Source organism: Narcine bancroftii, chromosome 14 (assembly GCF_036971445.1).
Source record: "Narcine bancroftii isolate sNarBan1 chromosome 14, sNarBan1.hap1, whole genome shotgun sequence".
NCBI lineage: Eukaryota > Metazoa > Chordata > Chondrichthyes > Torpediniformes > Narcinidae > Narcine > Narcine bancroftii.
In genome coordinates, this window is record NC_091482.1 from 1,473,327 (window position 1) to 1,494,853 (window position 21,527).

At 48.9% G+C, this 21,527-nt stretch overlaps 1 protein-coding gene and 1 long non-coding RNA gene across 4 annotated transcripts; one reads left to right on the forward strand and one right to left on the reverse strand.

Annotated features, from left to right (window-relative positions):
- Nucleotides 1-4,197: 4,197 nt before the first annotated feature.
- LOC138749746 (uncharacterized) lies at nt 4,198-9,175 on the reverse strand. The gene is made up of 3 exons (XR_011348850.1): nt 9,090-9,175; nt 4,507-4,594; nt 4,198-4,360 (listed from the first exon to the last, which is right to left on the reverse strand). It is a non-coding gene; the product is annotated as an uncharacterized lncRNA (long non-coding RNA).
- On the forward strand, nt 7,714-20,657 carry serpinf1 (serpin peptidase inhibitor, clade F (alpha-2 antiplasmin, pigment epithelium derived factor), member 1). 3 transcript variants are annotated; one of them, XM_069911553.1, is made up of 8 exons: nt 7,714-7,904; nt 11,737-11,824; nt 13,189-13,402; nt 13,826-13,981; nt 16,395-16,598; nt 16,903-17,045; nt 17,313-17,523; nt 18,070-20,657. In XM_069911553.1, exons 2-8 carry the CDS (start codon nt 11,750-11,752, stop codon nt 18,342-18,344), a joined length of 1,278 nt encoding a protein of 425 aa, XP_069767654.1. In that variant the 5' UTR covers nt 7,714-7,904; nt 11,737-11,749; the 3' UTR covers nt 18,345-20,657. The 3 variants fall into 3 exon arrangements, with proteins under 3 accessions (XP_069767654.1, XP_069767656.1, XP_069767655.1); XM_069911555.1 differs by having other exon boundaries at nt 7,714-7,900; XM_069911554.1 differs by lacking the exon at nt 7,714-7,904 and adding an exon at nt 9,283-9,430.
- Nucleotides 20,658-21,527: the final 870 nt, after the last annotated feature.

Sequence of the window (21,527 nt, forward strand, 5' to 3'; positions counted from 1 at the left end):
ATACATTGAAGAAATAAATTTCTAGGTGTTACCTCTCCTGATGAGAGTTTCCAGCTCTCTACCAGCCGGTAAGAATATTGTTGGACCTAACTTTTCCCACAGAAATCCTCTCATTGAAGATCGCAAAGAAGTGAGTTATTCCATATTTATTCCTTAATTGTTGACATGACATCAATTGACCTTGTTCATAAAAATCTTTGATATTTTTAATACCTTTGTGAAACTAAATATTAAAAAATTGATTATCTTTAGTGAAAGGTAAAAGATTATTTTGAATGCAAGTTGTGTTAGGTGATGGACTTCCTTTTGTTCCAATTTTGTTATTTATCTTGTTCCAAAGAGTGATCAAGTATTTCAGCAAAGATGTTTCTTCAACACCAGACATTAATTTTGAATCCCAGTTATATATAAATTCCTCTGCGAATCTCCCTCCTATTTTATTCAACTCTATTTTAACCCAGCTGGTTTTTCTGATCCTTCAAAAAAAAGTGAGAAATCTCATCTGAGCTGCTTGATAATAATTCTTCAAGTTAGGAAGCTGTAGGTCTCCCGATTCCTATTTCCATGTTAATCTTTCTATAGAAACTCTTGACATTTTACCTTTCCAAAGAAATGTCCTTACACATTATTTAATTTTTGAAAAAGAACTTTTGTGGTCATAGTATTGGTAAGGTTTGAAAAAGATATTGTATTTGTGGAAAAACATTAATCTTAATAGAGTTAATGCTTCCTACTAACGTTATTGGCAGGGTCGGCCATTTTTAAATATCTTCAACTTTTTTTAAGTAGTGGTGAATAATTCAGTTTATATAGATTATTTAAATCATTATCTATCCAAATCCATAAATATTTAATTGCCTCTTTTGGACATTTCTTTGACAAAGGCTATAATCTCGTGTAAGGAGCATAATTTCATTTATGTCCCAATTTATTTTATAACCTGAAATCTTACCACATTCTATCAGATATATTAAAACATCATCTGAATATAAACTAACTTTATGCTCTTTCTGACCAACCTTAAACCCCTTAATTTCTAAGTCTTTATTAATTCCTTCCACTAGTGGCTCTATAGCTAAAATGAACAGAGCTAGGGATAAGGGACAACCTTGTTTTCTGGATCGCGCCAATTGAAATGGAGAGGTCATTTGTCCTTTGAGTTACTGCTTTTGCTTTAGGGGTATTATATAGTGCAGTTTATAAAAGTTTAACCACACCTGAATTTATCTAGGACTTTATACAAGGAGTCCCACTCCAGTCTATCAAACATTTTTTCTGCATCTAGAGTCACTGCTATACTCACATCTTTCCTCCTTTGTGCTGATTGTCTCTTTTTCACAAATCCTGTCTGATTCATGTTTATTAATTTAGGCAATAATTCAGCAACTCTATTCGCCAGTATTTTAGCAAGAATTTTTAAGTCTGCATTTAATAATGAGATAGATCTATATGAAGGCAAAGGAGGAAAAACCCAACACCCAACCCCAACCAACCAATTTTCCCCTGCAACCGCTGCAACCGTGTCTGCCTGTCCCGCATCGGACTTGTCAGCCACAAACGAGCCTGCAGCTGACGTGGACTTTTTACCCCCTCCATAAATCTTTGTCCACGAAGCCAAGCCAAAGAGATCTATATGATGAGGATTTTAAAGGATCTCTCTTTTTTGGATTCACAATAATTATTGCTGTTGAAAATGAATCTGGGAGAGTATCAGTTGTTGATGCTTGATCTAACATTTCCATAAAAAAAGGAATCAATATGTCTTTAAATTTTTTTATAAAATTCAGGTGGGAAGCCATCTTCCCCCAGGGACTTGTTACTTTGTAATGAACTCATTACCTCCTTCACCTCTAATTGTATAAAGTTTGTACTCAATTCCATTTGTTCTTCCATATTCAATCTAGGTAAATTTATCCTGGATAAATATCTGTCTATTTTATTATAATCTTTTAAGGACTCTGAACTATATAATTTGGAATAAAAGTTCTTAAAAGATTCATTTATTTCTTGAGGTTTATAACTAACCACATTCAAGTCATTTTTAAGTGCATTAATTGTTTTACAAGCCTGTTCCGGTTTCAATTGGCACGCAAGTACTTTGTGCGCTGATCACCTAATTCATAGCACCTCTGTTTAGTTCTTGTCATCACCTTTTCTGTTCTACAGGTCTGTAGTGTATTATTGAAGTTTTTTTGTTAATTAGTTGTGGGAACATTCAACGAACTGGAACCTCAAAGTTCTGCCGGAGACATCCTGTATCTGCTGGGTTACCAAGCAACTGCCTTTACTTCCTATAACGCTGACCAAGATTGCCGGGGTTTCCTGACGCTGAGAGAGGCTGCCTGTACTTCCTGTAATGCTGATCAAAGTTTCCTATGTCTAATGTCAATGAGTAAAGTTGCCAGGGTGGTGAAGTTCAGTAGGTGTCCATGAGGCTGGCACTGTGGTGATTGAAATCTGTCCACTGGTGTCCTGGGGTTATCTGGAACCAACAGGTCCCACCGGGAGCAGGAATCGTCCACCTGGCCCATTGAGCCATCCAACAACATCGCCCCTGATCTGTCTGGTACCCCCATGGGACCAGTGGTTATGAGAAGTCACTGGTTAGACTGGGTGGATTTTTCCCAGAGCCCACAAGACCTTGTAGAGGTTTACATAATCATAGAGGCATGAGGGGAATCTAAAACTCGAGCGCATGGGTTAAAAGTGAGAGGGAAAGTACATACCCCCCACCCCGAGACATGGGGTAGGCCCTTCAGGAGATTAGCCCCCCTCACCCCCACCCCAAGATCCTGGGATAAGTCCTTCAGGAGATTGCCCCCCCCAACCCCGAGACCAGGGGTAGGCCCTTCAGGAGATTGGACCCCCCCCCCATCCTGAGACTCTGTGGTAGGCCCTTCAGGCATGTTTCTGTGAGATACTTGCTTTGGGTTAGGGAGGCAGGAATGGCTGCTCTCTCCAGCCTTTCTTGTGTGCTGCATGGAGCCCTTTGCTGAATCCATCAGAAAGGACGAGGACATCAGAGGATTGATGTTGCCAGGCAATGGAGACCCTCAGGTCAAGGCCTCCCTGGACAAGATGACATCATAGTCTTCAGTTGGAGTCGATGAGTCCCACGCCACCAATCGTGGAAAAGCTTTTTACATCTTTGTCCACAAGTCCAGCAGGCAGTGGTGAACATGGAACAACCTGAAGACACTGAGACAAATACTCAATGGACATTGTGGGTTGGTTACCGGAGCAGACAACCCAGGTTATTGAGCAGATCACCTCATCGCCAGTGCTCATGGACCAGCACCAGGACTTGCCCTGGCTGGTGGCGTGAGTCTGTGGCCCTCCCAGTCAGACCCCTCCTGCATAACTGGAACATCACCCACCATGCAAATTGCCCCCAAGGTGACTGCGCTGGAGTGGAGACCATCGCCCACCTCTTTACAGAATGCAGATTCACTAAGAGTGTGTGGAGAAGGCTGCCAGGGACCTCGTTATAGTTCAGGCCTGGCAGCAGCATGATGGAGGACTCTGATCTGGTCGTCGGCAGAATCACAGATGGCAATGAGGAAGTGTACAGGAGGGAGATAGATCAGCTCGTTGAATGGTGTAACAACAACCACCTTGTGCTCAACGTTAGCAACATCAAGGAGCTGATTGTGGACTTCAGGAGGAAGGTGGGGAAAACACGACCCAGTCCTCATCAAGGGCTCAATAGTGGAGTGGGTGAAGAACTTCAAATTCCTGGGTGTCAGCATCTCCGAGGATCTGTCCTGGAGCCTCCATGTTGATGTAATCTCAAAGAAGGCTCATCAGCGGCTATACTTTGTGAGATGCCCGAGGAGGTCCAGTACGTCACTGAAGACTCTCATAAATCTCTACAGGTATACCGTGGAGAGCATTCTGGCTGGTTGCATCACCTCCTGGTATGGAGGCACCAACTCTCAAGACAAGAATAAACTCCAGAGGGTTGTTAACTCTGCCTGCGCCATCACAGGCACCAGACTTCACTCCATCGAGGACATGAACATGAGGCAGAGTCTATTCTCTATCCTCAAAAACCCCCTCTTCACTCTGCTACCATCGGGGAAAAGGTACAGGAGACTGAAGACAAGCACCCAGCAGCACAAGGACAGCTTCTTCTCCGCTGCCATCAGATTCCTCAATGAACCACAGACACAGCCTCATCTTGTCTATTTTCTGAAAGATCTATTTATTTTTAAAATGTAATTTATAGCAATGTTTCCATTGTAATGCCACAAAACAGCTCATTTTATGACATGTTTATGATCCATTCCAGTTTGTCTATTGCAGCAACAGGTCTACGGCAGATGCCATCTCACTGGCTCTACACAAAGCCCTGGAACACCTAGACATTGAAGATACAGACATCAGGATGCTTTGATTCAACTACAGTTTGGCATTTAACACCATCATCCCCTCAAAACTGATCAACAAACTCCTAGTCCTAGGAGTTAACACCCCACTGCGTAATTGGATCATGGATTTCCTCACCTCCAGACCACAATCAGTGAGGATTGGTAAGAACATTTCCACAATCTCCTTCAGTACCGGAGCACCACAGGCCTGTGTTCTTAGACCTCTGCTTTTAAAAAAAAAAAAATTATTTTTCACACTGTGAACCACATTGACCAAAATACACATAAACATTTCCCTCTTGAATATACACAGTCATTTTCTCCCCTTTTTCCCCCTCCCTTCCCTCCCTTCTTCTCACCCCCTCCTTCCCACCCACTCAACGTTCAACATATATGATACATTAAACCCATTAAACAATGTCGTCACACAATGAAAATAAACAAGAAATTTGTGTCATCTACTTTTACACACTGGGTCAGTTCATTTCGTCTTCTTCTCATTCTATCATTTTAGGGGATGGAGGTCCGCAGTAGGCCCTTTCTGTTGTGTTCCATGTACAGTTCCCAAATTTGTTTGAATACTGTGATGTTATTTCTTAAATTATGTTATTTTTTTCCAATGGAATACATTTATTAATTTCTATGTACCATTGCTGTATTCTCAGGTTCTCTTCTTCTAATTTCCAGGTTGACATTATATATTTTTTTGCTACAGCTAAGACTATCATAATAAATCTTTTTTGTGCTTCATCCAAATCGAGGCCAAGTTCTTTACTTCTTATATTACTTAGAAGAAAGATCTCTGGATTTTTTGGTATGTTATTTTTTGTGATTTTATTTAATACCTGATTTAGATCTTCCCAAAACTTTTCCACTTTCTCACATGCCCAAATTGCATGTACTCTTGTCTTAGCCATCTGCTTTACTCACTTTACATCTACCACTGTGTAGCTCAGTCAGACAATAACACCATCTACACATTTACCGATGATGCCACAGTAGTGGGTTGTATATAGGAAGGGGATGAGTCATCAAACAGGATGGAGATTGAAAACTTGGTTGAATGGTGCAATAACAACAACCTCACACTCAATGACACCAAAATAAGGAGCTGATTGTTGACTTCAGGAAGGGAAAACCAGAGGTTTACAATCCAGTGATCATTGGGGATCAGAGGTGGAGAAGGTGAGCATATTTAGGTTCTTGGGAGTCACTATCTCAGAAGATCTTTCCTGGACCCAACACACTAATGGCATCGAAGAAAGCTCATCAGTGCCTTCTCCCTAAGGAGTTTGCGGAGGTTTGAATTTCTACAGAGGTGTGGAAAGTGTGCTGACTGGTTGCATCACAGTCTGGTATGGGGACACCAATACCCCTGAGTGTAAAACCCTGCGCAGCCCAGGAGATCACAGGAAAAACCCTCCCCACTATCAAGAACATCTACAGGGAACACTGCTGCCATCAGGAATGAGGTCTCAGTGCCACAGACTCACGCCACCTGGTCCAAGAATAGCTGCTCCCCCTCCACCATCAGAATCCTCAACCAATCAGGGCCCCATTTAAGGACTCTGACTTGTGCACTGTATTGACTTTTTTCCTCTCTATTGTATTATTTGTTTACACGTGTACATTGTATACAGTTTTTTTGTAATTCTGCCTCACCCGCAGGAAAAAGAATCTCAGGGTTGTATGTGATATGTATGTTCTCTGACAGTAAATGTGAATCTGAATAATAAATTCTGACTCTGATCTATGGGCTGTTCCTGGGGACTCTCACAGAGTCAGACATTCAGAACTGTTGGAGGACCATCAACAGTGAAAAGCGCTCTCTGGTTGGCCCGAGACCAGTTGATCTTTCAGCGTGCTGAGATGTTGTTATGGGAACTCTGCCGACTGGCACATTCCAGGCAGCAGGAGGGACGCACTGAGGTCTGGTGCAGCCAATGCAAGGGGGCTTTGGGGAAGGACCATTGTCTCGAGTCCTCCCATTACCGGGCACTGAGGGGCTGAGGCTGAGGGCAAACAACCAAAGGAGGAGAAATTTCAAGGGGCCACAGCAGTGATAATGGTGTAAATTGAGAGTGTATGTATCGACGTACAGTGATGGGAATGTGTGGACGTGACACTGAGGGTGAGGAGAGACTTGGAATAGTTTTCCTTTTAGACAGGGCCCTTTGTAATGTTTGGGACAGAAACACTTTTGCCTGTGTTCTTCAGTGTTGCCTCTGTATTTCTGTTCATGAAGTCTTCTGTGGACAGTGGTCATTGGCACATCCACACCTGCCTCCTGAAGAGCGTTTCTGATCTGTTGGGTCTTTGGGGATTTTTCTTCATTGTGATGAGAATTCTTGTCTTCAGCAGTGCAGGTCTTCCTTGGAAATACCAGTCCCTTTATGGTTACTGAGCTCACCAGTACACCCTTTTTAATGATGTTCCAATCTGTTGATTTTGGTCATCCTCAGGTTTGGGCGATGACTCTTACCATTTTACTCTTGTTTTTCAGCCTCATAATGGCTTCTTTCACTTTCATTGGTACAACTCTGGTCCTCGGTGAAAAATGGCGACTACAGACTCCTAAAGCTTAGAAGCTTCAGGGCATTGCAGTTAATGTTGGGGTTAGTGAACCGTCTTTACAGCACCAGTGATCGGGACCAGGGGTGTTCGAATCCCGTGTTGTCTCTAAGGAGTTGGTATGTTCTCTCCATGTCCAGTGGGTTTTCTCCAGGGGTTCTGGTTTCCTCCCACCATTTAGAAAGTATTGGGGGTGTAATTAGGCAGCGCAGCTCGTGGGCCGAGATGGCCTGTTACCGCACTGTAGGTCTACAGGTCTAAAGAAAGTCTCACTCTGTTATACCTGCACCAATGAAGCAATTAAACATACCCGAGTCTCACAAACACCTGTGGAGCCAAAGGTCCCAAATGTTATGGTGCCCTGAAATGAGGGGACTCTGTATAAAAAGTCTTGTCATTTCTACATGGTCAAACCAAAATGTGCACAAATAACTGTGAATAAAATCTGGAATTGGACTTTATTCACAGTGAATTATCTGATTACAAATTTAAACAGTGGAGCACGGGGGAAAATAAAGGAAAAAAGGGTCTTTGTCCCAAACATGATGGAGGACTGTGTAAATAATGTATTGTGAATAAAGTCGATTTTTGGTTTAAAAATAATTAAAAAAAACTATCCTCATGTGTTGGTGTTTCAGGGCCCCCTCGCCCTGTACCCATGGAGCCACACATTGCCCCAGCCCTCTCTGCTGGGCCAGGACAGGCTGTGAGTTGCCCCAGCAGTGTCTCTGAGCCATCCCTGCTCTGGTGCCTGCGTGGACAGGAAGCAGAGTTATTTTTAGCTGGCTCCCTGTAGACCAACCTCAACATCAGCCACGTTGCTGCAGGCAGGCAGCTGGACAACAGACTCCCTCCGAGGTCGGTCTGGACTGAGACTCGACAACACCAGAGGTGCCACGTCACCAGAAGTGCAGGACAAGTGTGGAGAACAGACTGAGCTGAACGTTGCTGACTTTCAGGCAGGTAAACAGAAGAACAGTTGAACGGTGGGGGAAGGAGGGAGAGGTGGGAAGGGGGGAGGGAGGGCTTGCCTCCACAGCAGCCTTGGCTGGGCACCCCTGCCTCTCTCTGCCTGTCACAGGGTCAGTGGGATGAGAGTGCCCTTGACCAGTGAGTGTGGTAAACCAGAAAGCTCGACTCCAAAGAGGCAAAGTTTAAGCTGGATGTGAAGCGATGATGAGGGCAGGGTAAGGGTCTCAGATCGAGCAGGGTAGGTTCGGTCAGAACACTGAACCACAGGGAGCGCCTGGGTGTGGTCAGAGGATAGGGGTCATCAGCAATGCCTAGGAGTGGTTAAGGGCCAAGAGTCCATAGACCATAATATATAGGGAACTGAAGCAGGCCATTCGGCCCATCTAGTCTGCTCTGCCATTCCATCATGAGCTGATCGATTCTCCCACTCAGCCCCACTCCCCTGCTACCTTCTCCCCATTGATTGACTGACTATTCAGGTGTCTATCAATCTCTGCCATAAATGCACCCAATGGCCTGGCCTTCACAGCAGCCCATGACTAAAAATTCACCACCCTCTGGCAAAATAAATGGCTCTGCATCTCTGTTCCAAGCAGACACCCTTCAATCCTGAGGCTGTGCCCTGTTGTCCTAGACTCTCCCACCACTAGAACTAACTTTGTCACATCTACTTTGTTCAGGCCTTTCTAGATTCAAAATGCTTCCATGAGGTTCCCACCTCATCATTCTGAACTCCAAGAAGCCCAGTCCAAGAGCCAGCAAACGTTTCTCGTGTTAATCCCTACATTCCAGGAATCTTCTCTGAACCCTCTCCAATGCCAGATAAGGAGCTCGAAACTGTACCCATCCTCCAGGGAGGCCTCACCAGTGCCTTGTAGAAGCCTCAGCATCACATCTCTGCTCTCATGTCCAATTCCTCTGGATATGAATGGAAGCCTTCTTCGACTGACAATGTCAAAGGCTTTGGTTTAAGGGTTAATACTGATCTAAGGGTTAACGTGGATTCACATCTCCAGGCTGGGGATTAAAGGGTTAACACTGACCCACATCCCCAGGCAGTGCTGGATTGGGACCATTGACGACTACTCGCTGTGTCGAGCAGTTTGTGGAACCCCTGGTGTCAATAGTCAGACTGGGTCCACACCCCGAGCAGGTACAGTCCAGGTGACCACTCACCGTCTACTTGTGGCCCCCACAGAAACATCTTTAACCAGTTCATTCCTTTCACCTCTGGTTCATCTCTGGGCCAGGTTGAGTGTGACAGTGGTTATTTGCTTGGTTCAGTCAACTTGACCTCTGTACTGTCAGTTGCATGAAGGTTCAAAGTTCTCTCTGAACCAAAGTGTTTTCCTTCAACCCCTGGGGCCTGCTGGTCAACCAGGGAGTGCACGGTGGGGAGAGGCTCAAAGTGCCACCCACAGTCACACTGGAGAGATACCAGGTCATGCAGTATCTGTGGGCAGTCAACGTCTCGGGCCTGAGCCCTTCGCCAAACCTCAGGCAGAGCACGTTAAAAGGTGGGGTGAGGAGGGGAAGGGGTTTGGGACATGGGCTAACAGGTAGAGGGGAGAAGAGAAAGGAGCTGAGGAAGGATGGGGGAGGTACCGGGTAACTCTCAGATAGGGAAGGGAAGCAGATGAAAGGAATGGGGAACCGGGGAGACCTGGGGAGGGGGTGAACGGAGACTGTAAAGGTCAATACTGATGCTGTCTGGTTAGTGAGTGCCCAGTTAGAATATTGTTCACCTCCAGGAGAGTAGGTGGGTAGGTGTGTGTGTGTGTGTGTGTTTGTGTGTGTGTGTGTGTGTGGAAAGGGAGGGAGATTTTTTTTTTAGCTTTCCATAGAAACCTGGCAAAGTCTGTTTCAAAGGGGGTCATTTTGAGCAATTTAACCTTGAGCAACATCCAGCAAAAAACAGCCTATCAATAACTAACCCCTCCCTCCCTCCCTCCCTCCACCACTCAGTGGCTGCCCTCCGCTCCATCTACAGGATGCCCTGCTGTTCCTTAAGGAGAGAACTCCAGTAGCACCTCCCCCAGGCCAACCACCTCCCCCACCTCAGAGGATAAGGCAGTTGGCCCAGGAGACACCACCACTTGAGGTTCCCCTCCATGTGACACCCAATTCTGGCTGAGAAATATTTTTCTGGCCCTTCTGAGCCTCTGGGTCTAAATCATGGGAAGTTGCACCCCACCAGCTCTAGGAGAGAGCCTTCAGCTCATAGGATCAAGGGGGGTGGGGCCCAGATCCTGAAAACAAAGGTTTAAATGTTCCCTTGAAGTCAGGAAGAGAAAGTTTCTACTTTCCTGAATAGGCCTGGAATTCCTTTCAAGGAGTTACCCAGTGGGATAGCAGAGCTGGCTGGGAACTCCACTACCACTGGGGCATAGAGTTTGTTCTGTTTTGCACTGTATTGTGGTTAATATATCCACCATTATGGAGCAAGCTCAGCTCAGCAACAGTGACTGGTGTAGGAGATCGTGGTAAAACACCGTCTAAGCAGTGGGATAGAATGGGGACACTGATGTTCAGTTGCAGTAGTTGTGGTGCGGTTTTCAAATTCTGGGAGAGAGCCATAGATCAGAGTCAGGAAGTTGGGACAAGGCTGTCGGGATTGGTGGTGGTGGTGGGGGGGGGGGGGGGGGGGGGGAAGTAGCAGAAGCCAGGGAGGGATCTGGACCTGCTGAGGGTGGGGGAGAGTTCATGATACCATTGTCAACTGAAACTAAGGTATGGGAAAGAAATGCATTTCCCAGCATATCCCAAAACACTTTACAGCAAATATATGAAGCCCTAGCTATCAAATTGTACACAGCTGGATCCCACAGTCAGCAATGAACATTTTGGGAATGGTCATTAGATCAGATGGCATCTGTGGAGAGAGAAACAGAGTTAATGTTTCAGATCCAAGATCTTCCATGAGTGGTTCAAGTTCAGAGAAAATGGTTGTCCTAGGACATGGGGCAGGGCTGTGTTCTTCTACCACATTTTACATCCCAGAACAGACAGGGCTGGTGTTCACTTTAAGAGGAATAGAATGTAGGAGCAGGGATGTGATGTTGAGGCCTCATCAGGCCCTGGGGAGGCCTCAGGTGGAGGATTGTGAGCAGTTTTGGGCTCCTCGTTTAAGGAAGGATGTGCTGATGTTGGAGAGGGTTCAGAGGGGGTTCACGAGGATGATGCCAGGAATGAAAGGGTTAATGTACGAGGAGCATTTGACAGCTCTTGGCCTGAACTCGTTGGAATTTAGGAGAATGAGGAGGAATCTCATTGAAACATTTTGAATGTTGAAAGTCGATGTAGAAAGGTTGTTTCCCACAGTGGGAGAGTCGAGGACAAGAGGGCACAACTTCAGGATTGAAGGGTGTCCACTTAGAACAGAGATGATGAGGAATTTCTTCAGCCAGAGGGTGGTGAATCTGTTGAATTTGTTGCCACAGGCGGTTGTGGAGGCCGGGTCATTGGGTGTATTTAAGACAGATTGATAGGCTCTTGATTAGCCAGGGCATCAAAGGTTATGGGGAGAAGGCTGAGAGGAAGAATGGATTAACTCATGATTGAATAGTGGGGCAGACTCAATGGGCTGAATGGCCTATTTCTGTTCCTATGTCTTATGCCTTTGATTAGTCCTCCAGTGCTGAACGGTGTGTTCACTCCCTCAGTTCTCCCCACAGCTTCAGCCGAGGTCTCAATCTTCTGATTTGGGGACGTGAGTCTGGTTCAGATCTGCATCTCCAGAGAGGTGTAGTCACCTTGTCCAGGTTCCCAGTGTGTCCAGCTAGGCTCTGGGAACCTCACCGCCACCATCTGTTCTTCTCCTCAGGTCTGAAGGCAAGATGAAGCTCCTGCTCTTATTGATGTTGCTGGGGGCCACCCCACTGGCCTCCAGCCAAGAGGACGATTTCACAGTGGTAAGCAACAGGTGATGGACCATCTCACGGGGTCCACAGTGCTTGGTTTGGACCTTCAGAGGATTTGGGAAGGGACAGAGTGGAGCGTGCTCATATCCCTGGAGTAAGAGGGTGGTGGATTACTTGCTGAGTTGGAAAATTAGTGAGGGAACAAGTGGTTTGAAATGGGCAGAATTGAGGGGCAAGAGGGAGCAAAGGCTTTGCTGGAGGAAGGGGCCAGAAGTGAGGAAGGGGCCAGAAGTGAGGAAGGGGCCAGAAGTGAGGAAGGGGCCAGAAGTGAGGAAGGGGCCAGAAGTGAGAAAGGGGCCAGAAGTGAGGAGGGGGCCAGAAGTGAGGAGGGGGCCAGAAGTGAGGAGGGGGCCAGAAGTGAGGAGGGGGCCAGAAGTGAGGAGGGGGCCAGAAGTGAGGAAGGGGCCAGAAGTGAGGAAGGGGCCAGAAGTGAGGAAGGGGCCAGAAGTGAGGAAGGGGCCAGAAGTGAGGAGGGGGCCAGAAGTGAGGAGGGGGCCAGAAGTGAGGAGGGGGCCAGAAGTGAGGAAGGGGCCAGAAGTGAGGAAGGGGCCAGAAGTGAGGAAGGGGCCAGAAGTGAGGAAGGGGCCAGAAGTGAGGAAGGGGCCAGAAGTGAGGAAGGGGCCAGAAGTGAGGAAGGGGCCAGAAGTGAGGAAGGGGCCAGAAGTGAAGGAAGGGGCCAGAAGTGAGGAAGGGGCCAGAAGTGAGGAGGTGCTGATGTTGGAGAGGGTTCAGAGGGTCTCAACCTGCCGGAAAATTCACCTATCCAGCATCTACCAATCCCCATAGGTGCCAGATAACAGGGGTTTAACTGTATATTCCTTTAACTTCACTTCCCAAGAGGCAACACTTAAAATTCTTCAAAGGGGTGAGAAAGGTTTGTAAACGTCATAATTTAGTTCACACATCAACTGATATCACTGACTGACGGGGAGCTGTCGGACAAACCTGAACTCTTCTCTGGACTGTCGAGGCTGTGTGGAGACTGGGTTATATTCGATAAGAGGTAGTGACGGTCGTTTTTCCCAGCGTGGAGGGCACAGTTTTCAGGGGAGGAGGTTGTTTATGAGGGCAGAGTTTGTTACACAGAGTGGGGTGATGGAAGGAGACACAGAGAGGGAAGGGAAGGATAGGAATTGGCAGGCCATCCTGGTCAGCAGTGGCATTAATGGCCGAAGGGCCTGTTGCTGGAATGGACACGGGAGCAATGATGATCTCAGGACAGATTGGTGCAGGGAGAATGCACTGGGGTCAGCTGCAGTCATGGGGATCATGGGTCACTGCAGTCAATGCGGTCAGGGGTCAGCACCTGCTCCCATGCTGTTATTTTGACCCTGAGACATGTCTGATGTTGGCAGGATCCACTGGGGGATGAGAGCGCAGGCCTGGACTTGGCTGCGGAGGAGGAGAGGTTGGAAGAGGAGGTGCTGGGGTCACCGGTGCAAAGACTCGCCTACTCAATCTCCGAGTTCGGCTACGACCTCTACCGCTCGGTGGCCAAGAGGGAAAATGGTGCCAACATCTTCCTCTCACCCCTGGCTGTAGCTGCAGGCCTCTCTGCATTGTCTCTCGGTGAGGATGGACCTCGAGATCTGCTCCGCAGGGAGGGGCTGCCCCAATGGTGGGTCCCACTGCCTATGTCGGGGGGGCTGACCCATATCACAGGAAGGGGCTCTCCCTCCTCTCCACCCCCACTTTGCCAGAATGGTTGTCAGCCAGGTCTCAGGTCCCGTCCCCACAGATAATCTGTGTACCTGGGTGGGCAAGAGATCTAGGCTGAGCTGGGGTTATGAGGCACCGCACTTGTGGAACCTGACTGTGAGGGGTATGGACCCAGGAGAAGGCATCACCTTTGGGGCAAAGGCCAAAGGGACATGGAGCACAGATCTCTGGGGTACCCACTCTCCCAGGGTACAGTCCCTGAAGGGGTGACCCTTCGTTGGGTGACGGTCCTGCCAGATTTACAGTAACTTGGACTGTTATTTCCTTTCACAGGTGCTGACTCCACAAACAAGGAGATTTTACAGAGAATCCTGAACTATGGCCAACTGCAGGACATCGATGTGCACGCTGTTTTCAAGGAGCTCCTGGCCGACACCAGCACCCAGAACAAACAATTCGACATAGTCTCACGGATATTCGGCAAAAAAAGTGAGAACATGTGAATTTCTTGGGTCATGAGTATGTGTGTGTTTGTGAGAGAGAGTGTGTGTGTGAGTCTGTGAGAGAGAGTGTGTGTGTGTGAGAGAGAGAGTGTGTGTGAGTGTGCGTGAATATGTGAGTGTGTGTATTAATGTGTGTGTTAATGTGTGTGTTTCCTGCTCACGGTGTCGAAGGCTTTGGTGAGGTCAACAAAGGTGATGTAGAGTCCTTTGTTTTGTTCTCTGCACTTTTCTTGGAGCTGTCTGAGGGCAAAGACCATGTCAGTAGTTCCTCTGTTTGCGCGAAAGCCGCACTGTGATTCTGGGAGAATATTCTCGGCGACACTAGGTATTATTCTATTTAGTAGAATCCTAGCGAAGATTTTGCCTGCAATGGAGAGCGCATCGGATGTCCCCCAAAGTTCCTCAACATGATTATCCAACTGCACAAAAACCAACAAGGTCGAGTCAGATACAGCAATGAGCTCTCTGAACCCTTTTCCATTAACAATGGCGTGAAGCAAGGCTGTGTTCTTGAACCAACCCTCTTTTCAATCTTCTTCAGCATGATGCTGAACCAAGCCATGAAAGACCTAAACAATGTAGACGCTGTTTACATCCGGTTCCGCACGGATGGCAGTCTCTTCAATCTGAGGCGCCTGCAAGCTCACACCAAGACACAAGAGAAACTTGTCCGTGAACTACTCTTTGCAGACGATGCCGCTTTAGTTGCCCATTCAGAGCCAGCTCTTCAGCGTTTGACGTCCTGCTTTGCGGAAACTGCCAAAATGTTTGGCCTGGAAGTCAGCCTGAAGAAAACTGAGGTCCTCCATCAGCCAGCTCCCCACCATGACTACCAGCCCCCCCACATCTCCATCGGGCACACAAAACTCAAAACGGTCAACCAGTTTACCTATCTCGGCTGCACCATTTCATCAGATGCAAGGATCGACAATGAGATAGACAACAGACTCGCCAAGGCAAATAGCGCCTTTGGAAGACTACACAAAAGAGTCTGGAAAAACAACCAACTGAAAAACCTCACAAAGATAAGCGTATACAGAGCCGTTGTCATACTCACACTCCTGTTCGGCTCCGAATCATGGGTCCTCTACCGGCATCACCTACGGCTCCTAGAACGCTTCCACCAGCGTTGTCTCCGCTCCATCCTCAACATCCATTGCAGCGCTTTCATCCCTAATGTCGAAGTACTCGAGATGGCAGAGGTCGACAGCATCGAGTCCACGCTGCTGAAGATCCAGCTGCGCTGGGTGGGTCACGTCTCCAGAATGGAGGACCATCGCCTTCCCAAGATCGTGTTATATGGCGAGCTCTCCACTGGCCACCGTGACAGAGGTGCACCAAAGAAAAGGTACAAGGACTGCCTAAAGAAATCTCTTGGTGCCTGCCACATTGACCACTGCCAGTGGGCTGATATCGCCTCAAACCGTGCATCTTGGCGCCTCACAGTTTGGTGGGCAGCAACCTCCTTTGAAGAAGACCGCAGAGCCCACCTCACTGACAAAAGGCAAAGGAGGAAAAACCCAACCCCAACCAACCAATTTTCCCCTGCAGCCGCTGCAACCGTGTCTGCCTGTCCCTCATCAGACTTGTCAGCCACAAACGAGCCTGCAGCTGACGTGGACTTTTACCCCCTCCATAAATCTTCGTCCGCGAAGCCAAGCCAAAAAAAAGAATGTGTGTGTTAGTGTGTCTATGTGAGTGTGTGTGACAGGATGTGTGTGAGTGTGTGTGAGTGAGTGTATGAGTGTGTGTGTGTATATGTGTGTGAGAGAGTGTGTATGTGTGAGACTGCGTGAGAGTGTTTGTGTGAGAATCTGTGAGATTGTGTGTATGTGAGGGTGTGTGTGAGAGAGTGTCTGGGTGTGTGATTGAGAGTGTGCGTATGTGAGTGAGTGATTGAGAGTGTGTGTTAGTGTGTGTATGTGAGAGTGTTTGTGTGTAAGTGTGTGTATGTTAGGGTGTGTGATTGTGCGTGTGTGTTAATGTGTGTATGTATATGTGTGTGTGAGTGAGTGTGTGCGAGTGATTGTATGTGTGTGTGAATGTGTGTGAATGAATATGTGTGAGTGTGTGTGAATGTGTGTGTGAGTGTTAGTATGTGTGTGAGGGTGTGTGTGAGTGTGTAAGTGTGTGTGTCAGCATGTGTGAGTGTGCGTGGGTGCACAATTGCACGTGTGGCTGTGAGATCCAGTGAGGTGCAGCCCCTGCTTTCAGCTGTATTTTCCTTGGGAATGAATGTAGCTGAGGTCCCTGTGACCAGTGGCCTGCTCCCTGCGCCTCTAACGTGGGGCCCGTGAATGACTCCAGTCAGACCCCAGAGATGGGGTTCCAGAGCTGAGCCCACCTGTCATTGTGTTCAAACGCACACACACTCACCAGCTGTGTTCTCCTTGCTGCAGGACTGAGAATGAAGCAAGCGTTCCTGAGTCAGGTCAGTCAGTACTACGGTGCCAGGCCTCGGGCTGTGGGGACCAACACACAGCGGGAGGTGCAGGTCATCAACAGATGGATGAGAGGCCAAAGGGGAGACAAGATGAGCCAATTCATCAGGAAGATCCCAGCTAATCTCAGCCTGCTTTTGCTCAGTGCTGCCCAGCACCAAGGTGAGTGTAGGGGCCAGGCGCAGGGTGGCATAGAGGAAGCGAACTGGACAACGCCTGTGGACAATCCCTGCAGGGGTGACTCTTCCTGGGGTACAGACCCTGAGGGGGGGGTGACTCTTCCTGGGGTACAGACCCTGAGGGGGGGGGTGACTCTTCCTGGGGTACCGACCCCGAGGGGGGGGTGACTCTCCCCGGGGTACAGTCCCTTTGGGGGTGACTGTCCCTGGGCTACTCTGCCTGAGGGGGTGACTCTCCCCAGGGTGACATCCGACTGACACTGCTCACCAATTATGTTGTATTCCAGGGCAGCTTCTGACAGAGTTCAACACAGCTGACACAAGGAAGCAGCCATTCCGATCAAGCGACGGGAGACAGGTCAACATTCCCATGATGAACAGTCAGCACTACCCGCTGCGCTATGGTTACGACTCCGAGATCAACTGTAAGGTACTGCGCCCTGAACTGTCACTCTGCTTGACTCATTCCGTTGTCTATGCCATGGGAGGTGCTGTGAGGGGATCCCGTGCCCTGGGATGGGCAGTGAAGGGGACTCCGCGCCATTGGAGAGGCAGAGAGGGGGCTCCGCGCCGTGGGAGGGACGGTGAGGGGGCTCCGTGCAGGGAACGGCCCCATTTGGCTCCAGTGCGATGCGCCTGTCTCTGGGCTATGGGATCGCTGCCGGGCCACAGGTGAAAGCTCTACCTTTCCCCGCAGATTGGCCTGCTCCCACTGCATGGGGACCTCAGCTTGCTGATCTTCCTGCCCAGCGGACCTACGTACAACCTGAGTGCCGTGGAGCAGAGCCTGACACCGATCTTTGTCCATGACCTCGTCTACCAGTTACAGCCTGTCCGAGCCAGTGTGTCCATCCCCATACTGACCATTGACAGCGGCCTAGAGCTCCGTGATGTGCTAGGAGAGATGGGTAAGTGGAGCTACAGCTTGGGATAGGAGCTGAGGGAGGGAGACGACCCCACACTGTCCATCAACACTCTGCCATGTGCTGGGGGAAGGTGAATGGATGCTCTGGGTGGGGGTCGTGGACCCTGGGCTGTTCCCTGCCCCTGACTGCACACACCACCCCAAAACATGGACAGCTAAGAGCTGAGGGTGTGGGCAGGTGAAGGGTCTGCTCCAGGGGTGGGAGAATTCTGTGAGTGGGGGATGGGGAGGGGTGGGTGGGGGATGATGGATGGGGAGGGGTGGATGGGGGATGAGGGACAGAGGGTGGAGGACAAGAAGGGGTGGGTGAGGGGCAGGGGGGAAGTTGGGGGGGATGGGGAGGGGCAGTTGGGGGGATGGGGAGGGGCAGGTGGGAGACAGGGAGGGGTGGGTGGGGGACAGTGGACAGAGGGTGGGGGAAGTGTGGGGGGATTGGGGAAGGGTGGGCACCATGTCCGGACAAGCCTCGGGGGAAGGGGAAAGGTAGCATATCTGGTCGTTTCCAACTGGGACCTTCTGTTTTGATCAGGTCTCAGCCCCCTCTTGTCCCAGACTGATCTGTCAAGACTCACCACCAGCAGCCAAGCCTTCATCACCAGTGTCCAGACCAGGCTCTCCCTCGCTCTGGAGGAACAGGGTCTGGAAGAGGCTAGCCCTCCTTCAGCCAATCAGCCCAACCTCCACATCAACTTCCATGTCGACCGGCCCTTCATCTTGGTGCTGTCCCACAATCCGTCTGGCTGCCTGCTCTACGTCGCAAGAGTGCTCCACCTCCCCCAGCCCCCTGCCTCAGGCCATTCCTGAGCCAAGCGGGTGGTCTCCTCTCTCCCCCTTCACTCTCACCTAAACCCTCCCTCCCTCCCACACCCCAACCCTCCCTCCCACACCCCAACCCTCCCTCCCTCCTTTCCCACACCCCTCTCTCTACCTCTCCCTCATTCTTACTCATTCTCCACCAATCTCTGACTACCCCTCTCGTTCCCTCTCTCAGTCACCCATGATATACCCCTGGCCCCTTCACTCTCTCTATCTTCCTCTCTCAATCCTGTTCTATTTAATTCCAGTTCTTGTTCGAGTCTCCTCCATTCCTCTCCCCCCGAGGTTTCCCGCTGGTCCAACCATCAGATTCCAGCCCTCATCGATGTTCATTTTCACCTGTTCAAATTCCCTTCTGCCCACTGTCCTAACCTGGAACTTTCCACTGTCCCAGGCCTAGTACTGACCCAGACCGGCATTGCCCACGGACCCGTTTAGCAGTGACCACAGCCCCTGGCCTGGCATTGACTACCGCACTACCCCAGGCCTAACACTGACTACTTCACTGCCCCAGGCCTGGCATTGACTACCCCACTACCCCAGGTATGGAAATGACCACAGCCCCTGGCCTGGCATTGATTACCCCACTACCCCAGGCCTGGTACTGAACACTGTGTCAGGCCTGGCATTGGCTACCCCACTGCCCCAGGTATGGAACTGACAATTGCCCCTGGCCTGGCATTGACTACCCCACTGACTCAGGCCTGGTACTGAACACTGTCCTTAGCCTGGCATTGGCTACTCCCTGCCCCAGGCCTGGTACTGACCATTGCCCCCAGCCTGGCATTGACTCCATTGCCCCTGGCACTACCCACGGACCCAGCCTGGCACAAACCACTCTCGCCACTGGCCCTGGCAGACCAGGGCACAGTTTAACCACACCTGGCTCTCACTAACACAGAAGTCGGCTCCAACCACAATGGCCAAAAGGCACCAACATTGAGAGTCGAGGGGGTTACTCGTTGGAGAGAACTGGCATGTAAAGTTGAGTCTGAACCAATAGCAGAGGAGGCTGAAAATAACAGCTTTTTGAGGGAGCTCATGCTGTGGCGTCCACCCGAAACAAATGAACTCTTCCCTCACCCACTTGCCATCCGTGATCCCTTGTTCAATAGGTTGCAGGAATAAGCCCGCTATCTGTGGGCCCGTTGTTTATGGTGTATGCAGGGCGGGTGTAATACACAGAGAGGTGGGTGCCTGGAACGGGCTGCCAGAGGTCGTGGTGGTACAATAGTGGTCTATGTGAGGGTTCTCGACGGACAGGTCAATGTGTTGGGATTGGAGGGAGATGAATCAGAGATTTGGTTTAATTTGGGCCTCATGTCCAGTGCAGATCTGGCTGAAAGGCCTGCCCTCTTTGTATAGTTCTCTGCTCTGAGGATAGGACAGTGATTCTAACAAGTCATTGGGAAAGGTTTCTGAGACATAGGATTAACTGACCCTTGGAGCAACAGGTTAATGAAGGAGTCAGTGGCTTTCACTGGGGAGAACCTGCTGACCAATGTGAACTTTTTCCAAATTCCCGCAACATATTGATGAGGTAGTCAGGTTGCTGTCATCTTCTGGGAATCCGGCATGTTCAACGTGGGACACTGGTGTAGGCCAGAGTCCAGGGCATCCTGGGAATTATGGCAAATTGGCTGGGTTTTTGGCAACAGTGTGATGGTGGACCACAGGGGTCAGTGCTGGGACCCTGAATGCAGTGGGGTCACTAGGGTTGGTGTCACCTACTGCGGTAACTCATGGTGTCACCCACCCCTCCCCCAAATTAGCATATTTGAAAAAAATATAGTTGTAAAAATATAGACTAATATGTGATAAATACAATTGTAAATTGCTTAAATGCGATATTTCTTAGATTTTACAAATACTAACAACAAAGTAGTTTCGTCAAATCTTTCTACATCGAATTACAACGGAGTGGAACTGGTTTTGATTTTTTTCCTTTTCCTTTAATTCCTACTTCATTCTCAAAAATGTGATTGATACAAATACTAACCACAACATTGTAGCTAAAACACCAGAAACTTTGACAAAAGCAGCAACTATAAAAACACCGACAGCAACAAAAACAAGCACTTGCTGATGGCACTTGGCAGACAGAACCACGCGATTCGAAGCGTCGTTGCAATTGGGGAATAACCGGAGCCCAGGAGAAAGTTCAAAAAGGAAATGAGCATCGAGTTTTAGCCTCGTATTGATAGGTGTAAACTGGGCTGGCGAAAAATGCTTTTGTTGTTATAACAAACTGCAGGGATATTTTTATGATAAAGAATAAATTTCTGCTGAAACACTGCACAACCATTTTATAGACAGTGTTTTGGGTGTCACCCTGTGCGGTCTGCACCCCCCTAGTGACACCAGTGCTGGGTTGTTATGTGACCAGTGGTGGACCTCTGATCTATGTTGGCCATTTCTCCACACTCTTCACCCCCACCCCCCACTCCTGCAAGGAGACACCACCACAAGATGGGAGGAACAGTCAGTTAAAACAGAACCTTCTTCTATCAGAGTCTCTGAAACAAACCTCTTCAATCTGATCACCGTCACTGTACACAATCCCAAATTATCCATCATCTCTTGACAGGAAGGGCCAGGGTTGAGTGAGGGAATCTCCTTTGAAGTCCTACCAGATCCTCTTTTGGATAAGGGGACAGAGTATGGTGCATAATGTGAGTAAAATACCGACGTCTGCAGACACCGTGGTTGAAGTAAAAACACGATGTTGGGGGAACTCAGCAGGTCAAACCATGTCCTTTATAGAGATAAAGGAACAGAACCAACATTTCGGGCTTGAGCCCTTCATCAAGGTGTGAGCAAAATGTAGACACGGAGGCTTGATAGGGTTGACGGCCAGCGCCTGTTTTCCAGGGCAGTATCAGCAAACACCAGAGGACACGTGTCCAACGTGAAGGGAGGGAAGTTTGGGGGAGATGTCAGAGGGAAGTGTTTTGACACAGAGCCTTGCTGGGGATGGTGATGGAGGCTGGAACATTAGGGGCATTTAAAAAAATTTAGGGTTTAGTATATTTTTTTGGTAGGAATATATAGGTCAGAACAATACTGAGGACAGAAGGGCCTGACTGTGCTGCCATGATCATGTTCTACCCTACATTTGCATGTCTGACCCTTCACTCTAACAGGGTATGGGCATATCCTGTTTGCTAATCT

Bases quoted from the DNA above. Each gene is read 5' to 3' on its own strand.
- serpinf1 (XM_069911553.1), top strand. From the start codon at position 11,750: ATGAAGCTCCTGCTCTTATTGATGTTGCTGGGGGCCACCCCACTGGCC. The intron at 11,825-13,188 runs GTAAGCAACAGG...TGATGTTGGCAG, and splicing joins AAGAGGACGATTTCACAGTG to GATCCACTGGGGGATGAGAG. The intron at 17,046-17,312 runs GTACTGCGCCCT...CTTTCCCCGCAG, and splicing joins ACTCCGAGATCAACTGTAAG to ATTGGCCTGCTCCCACTGCA.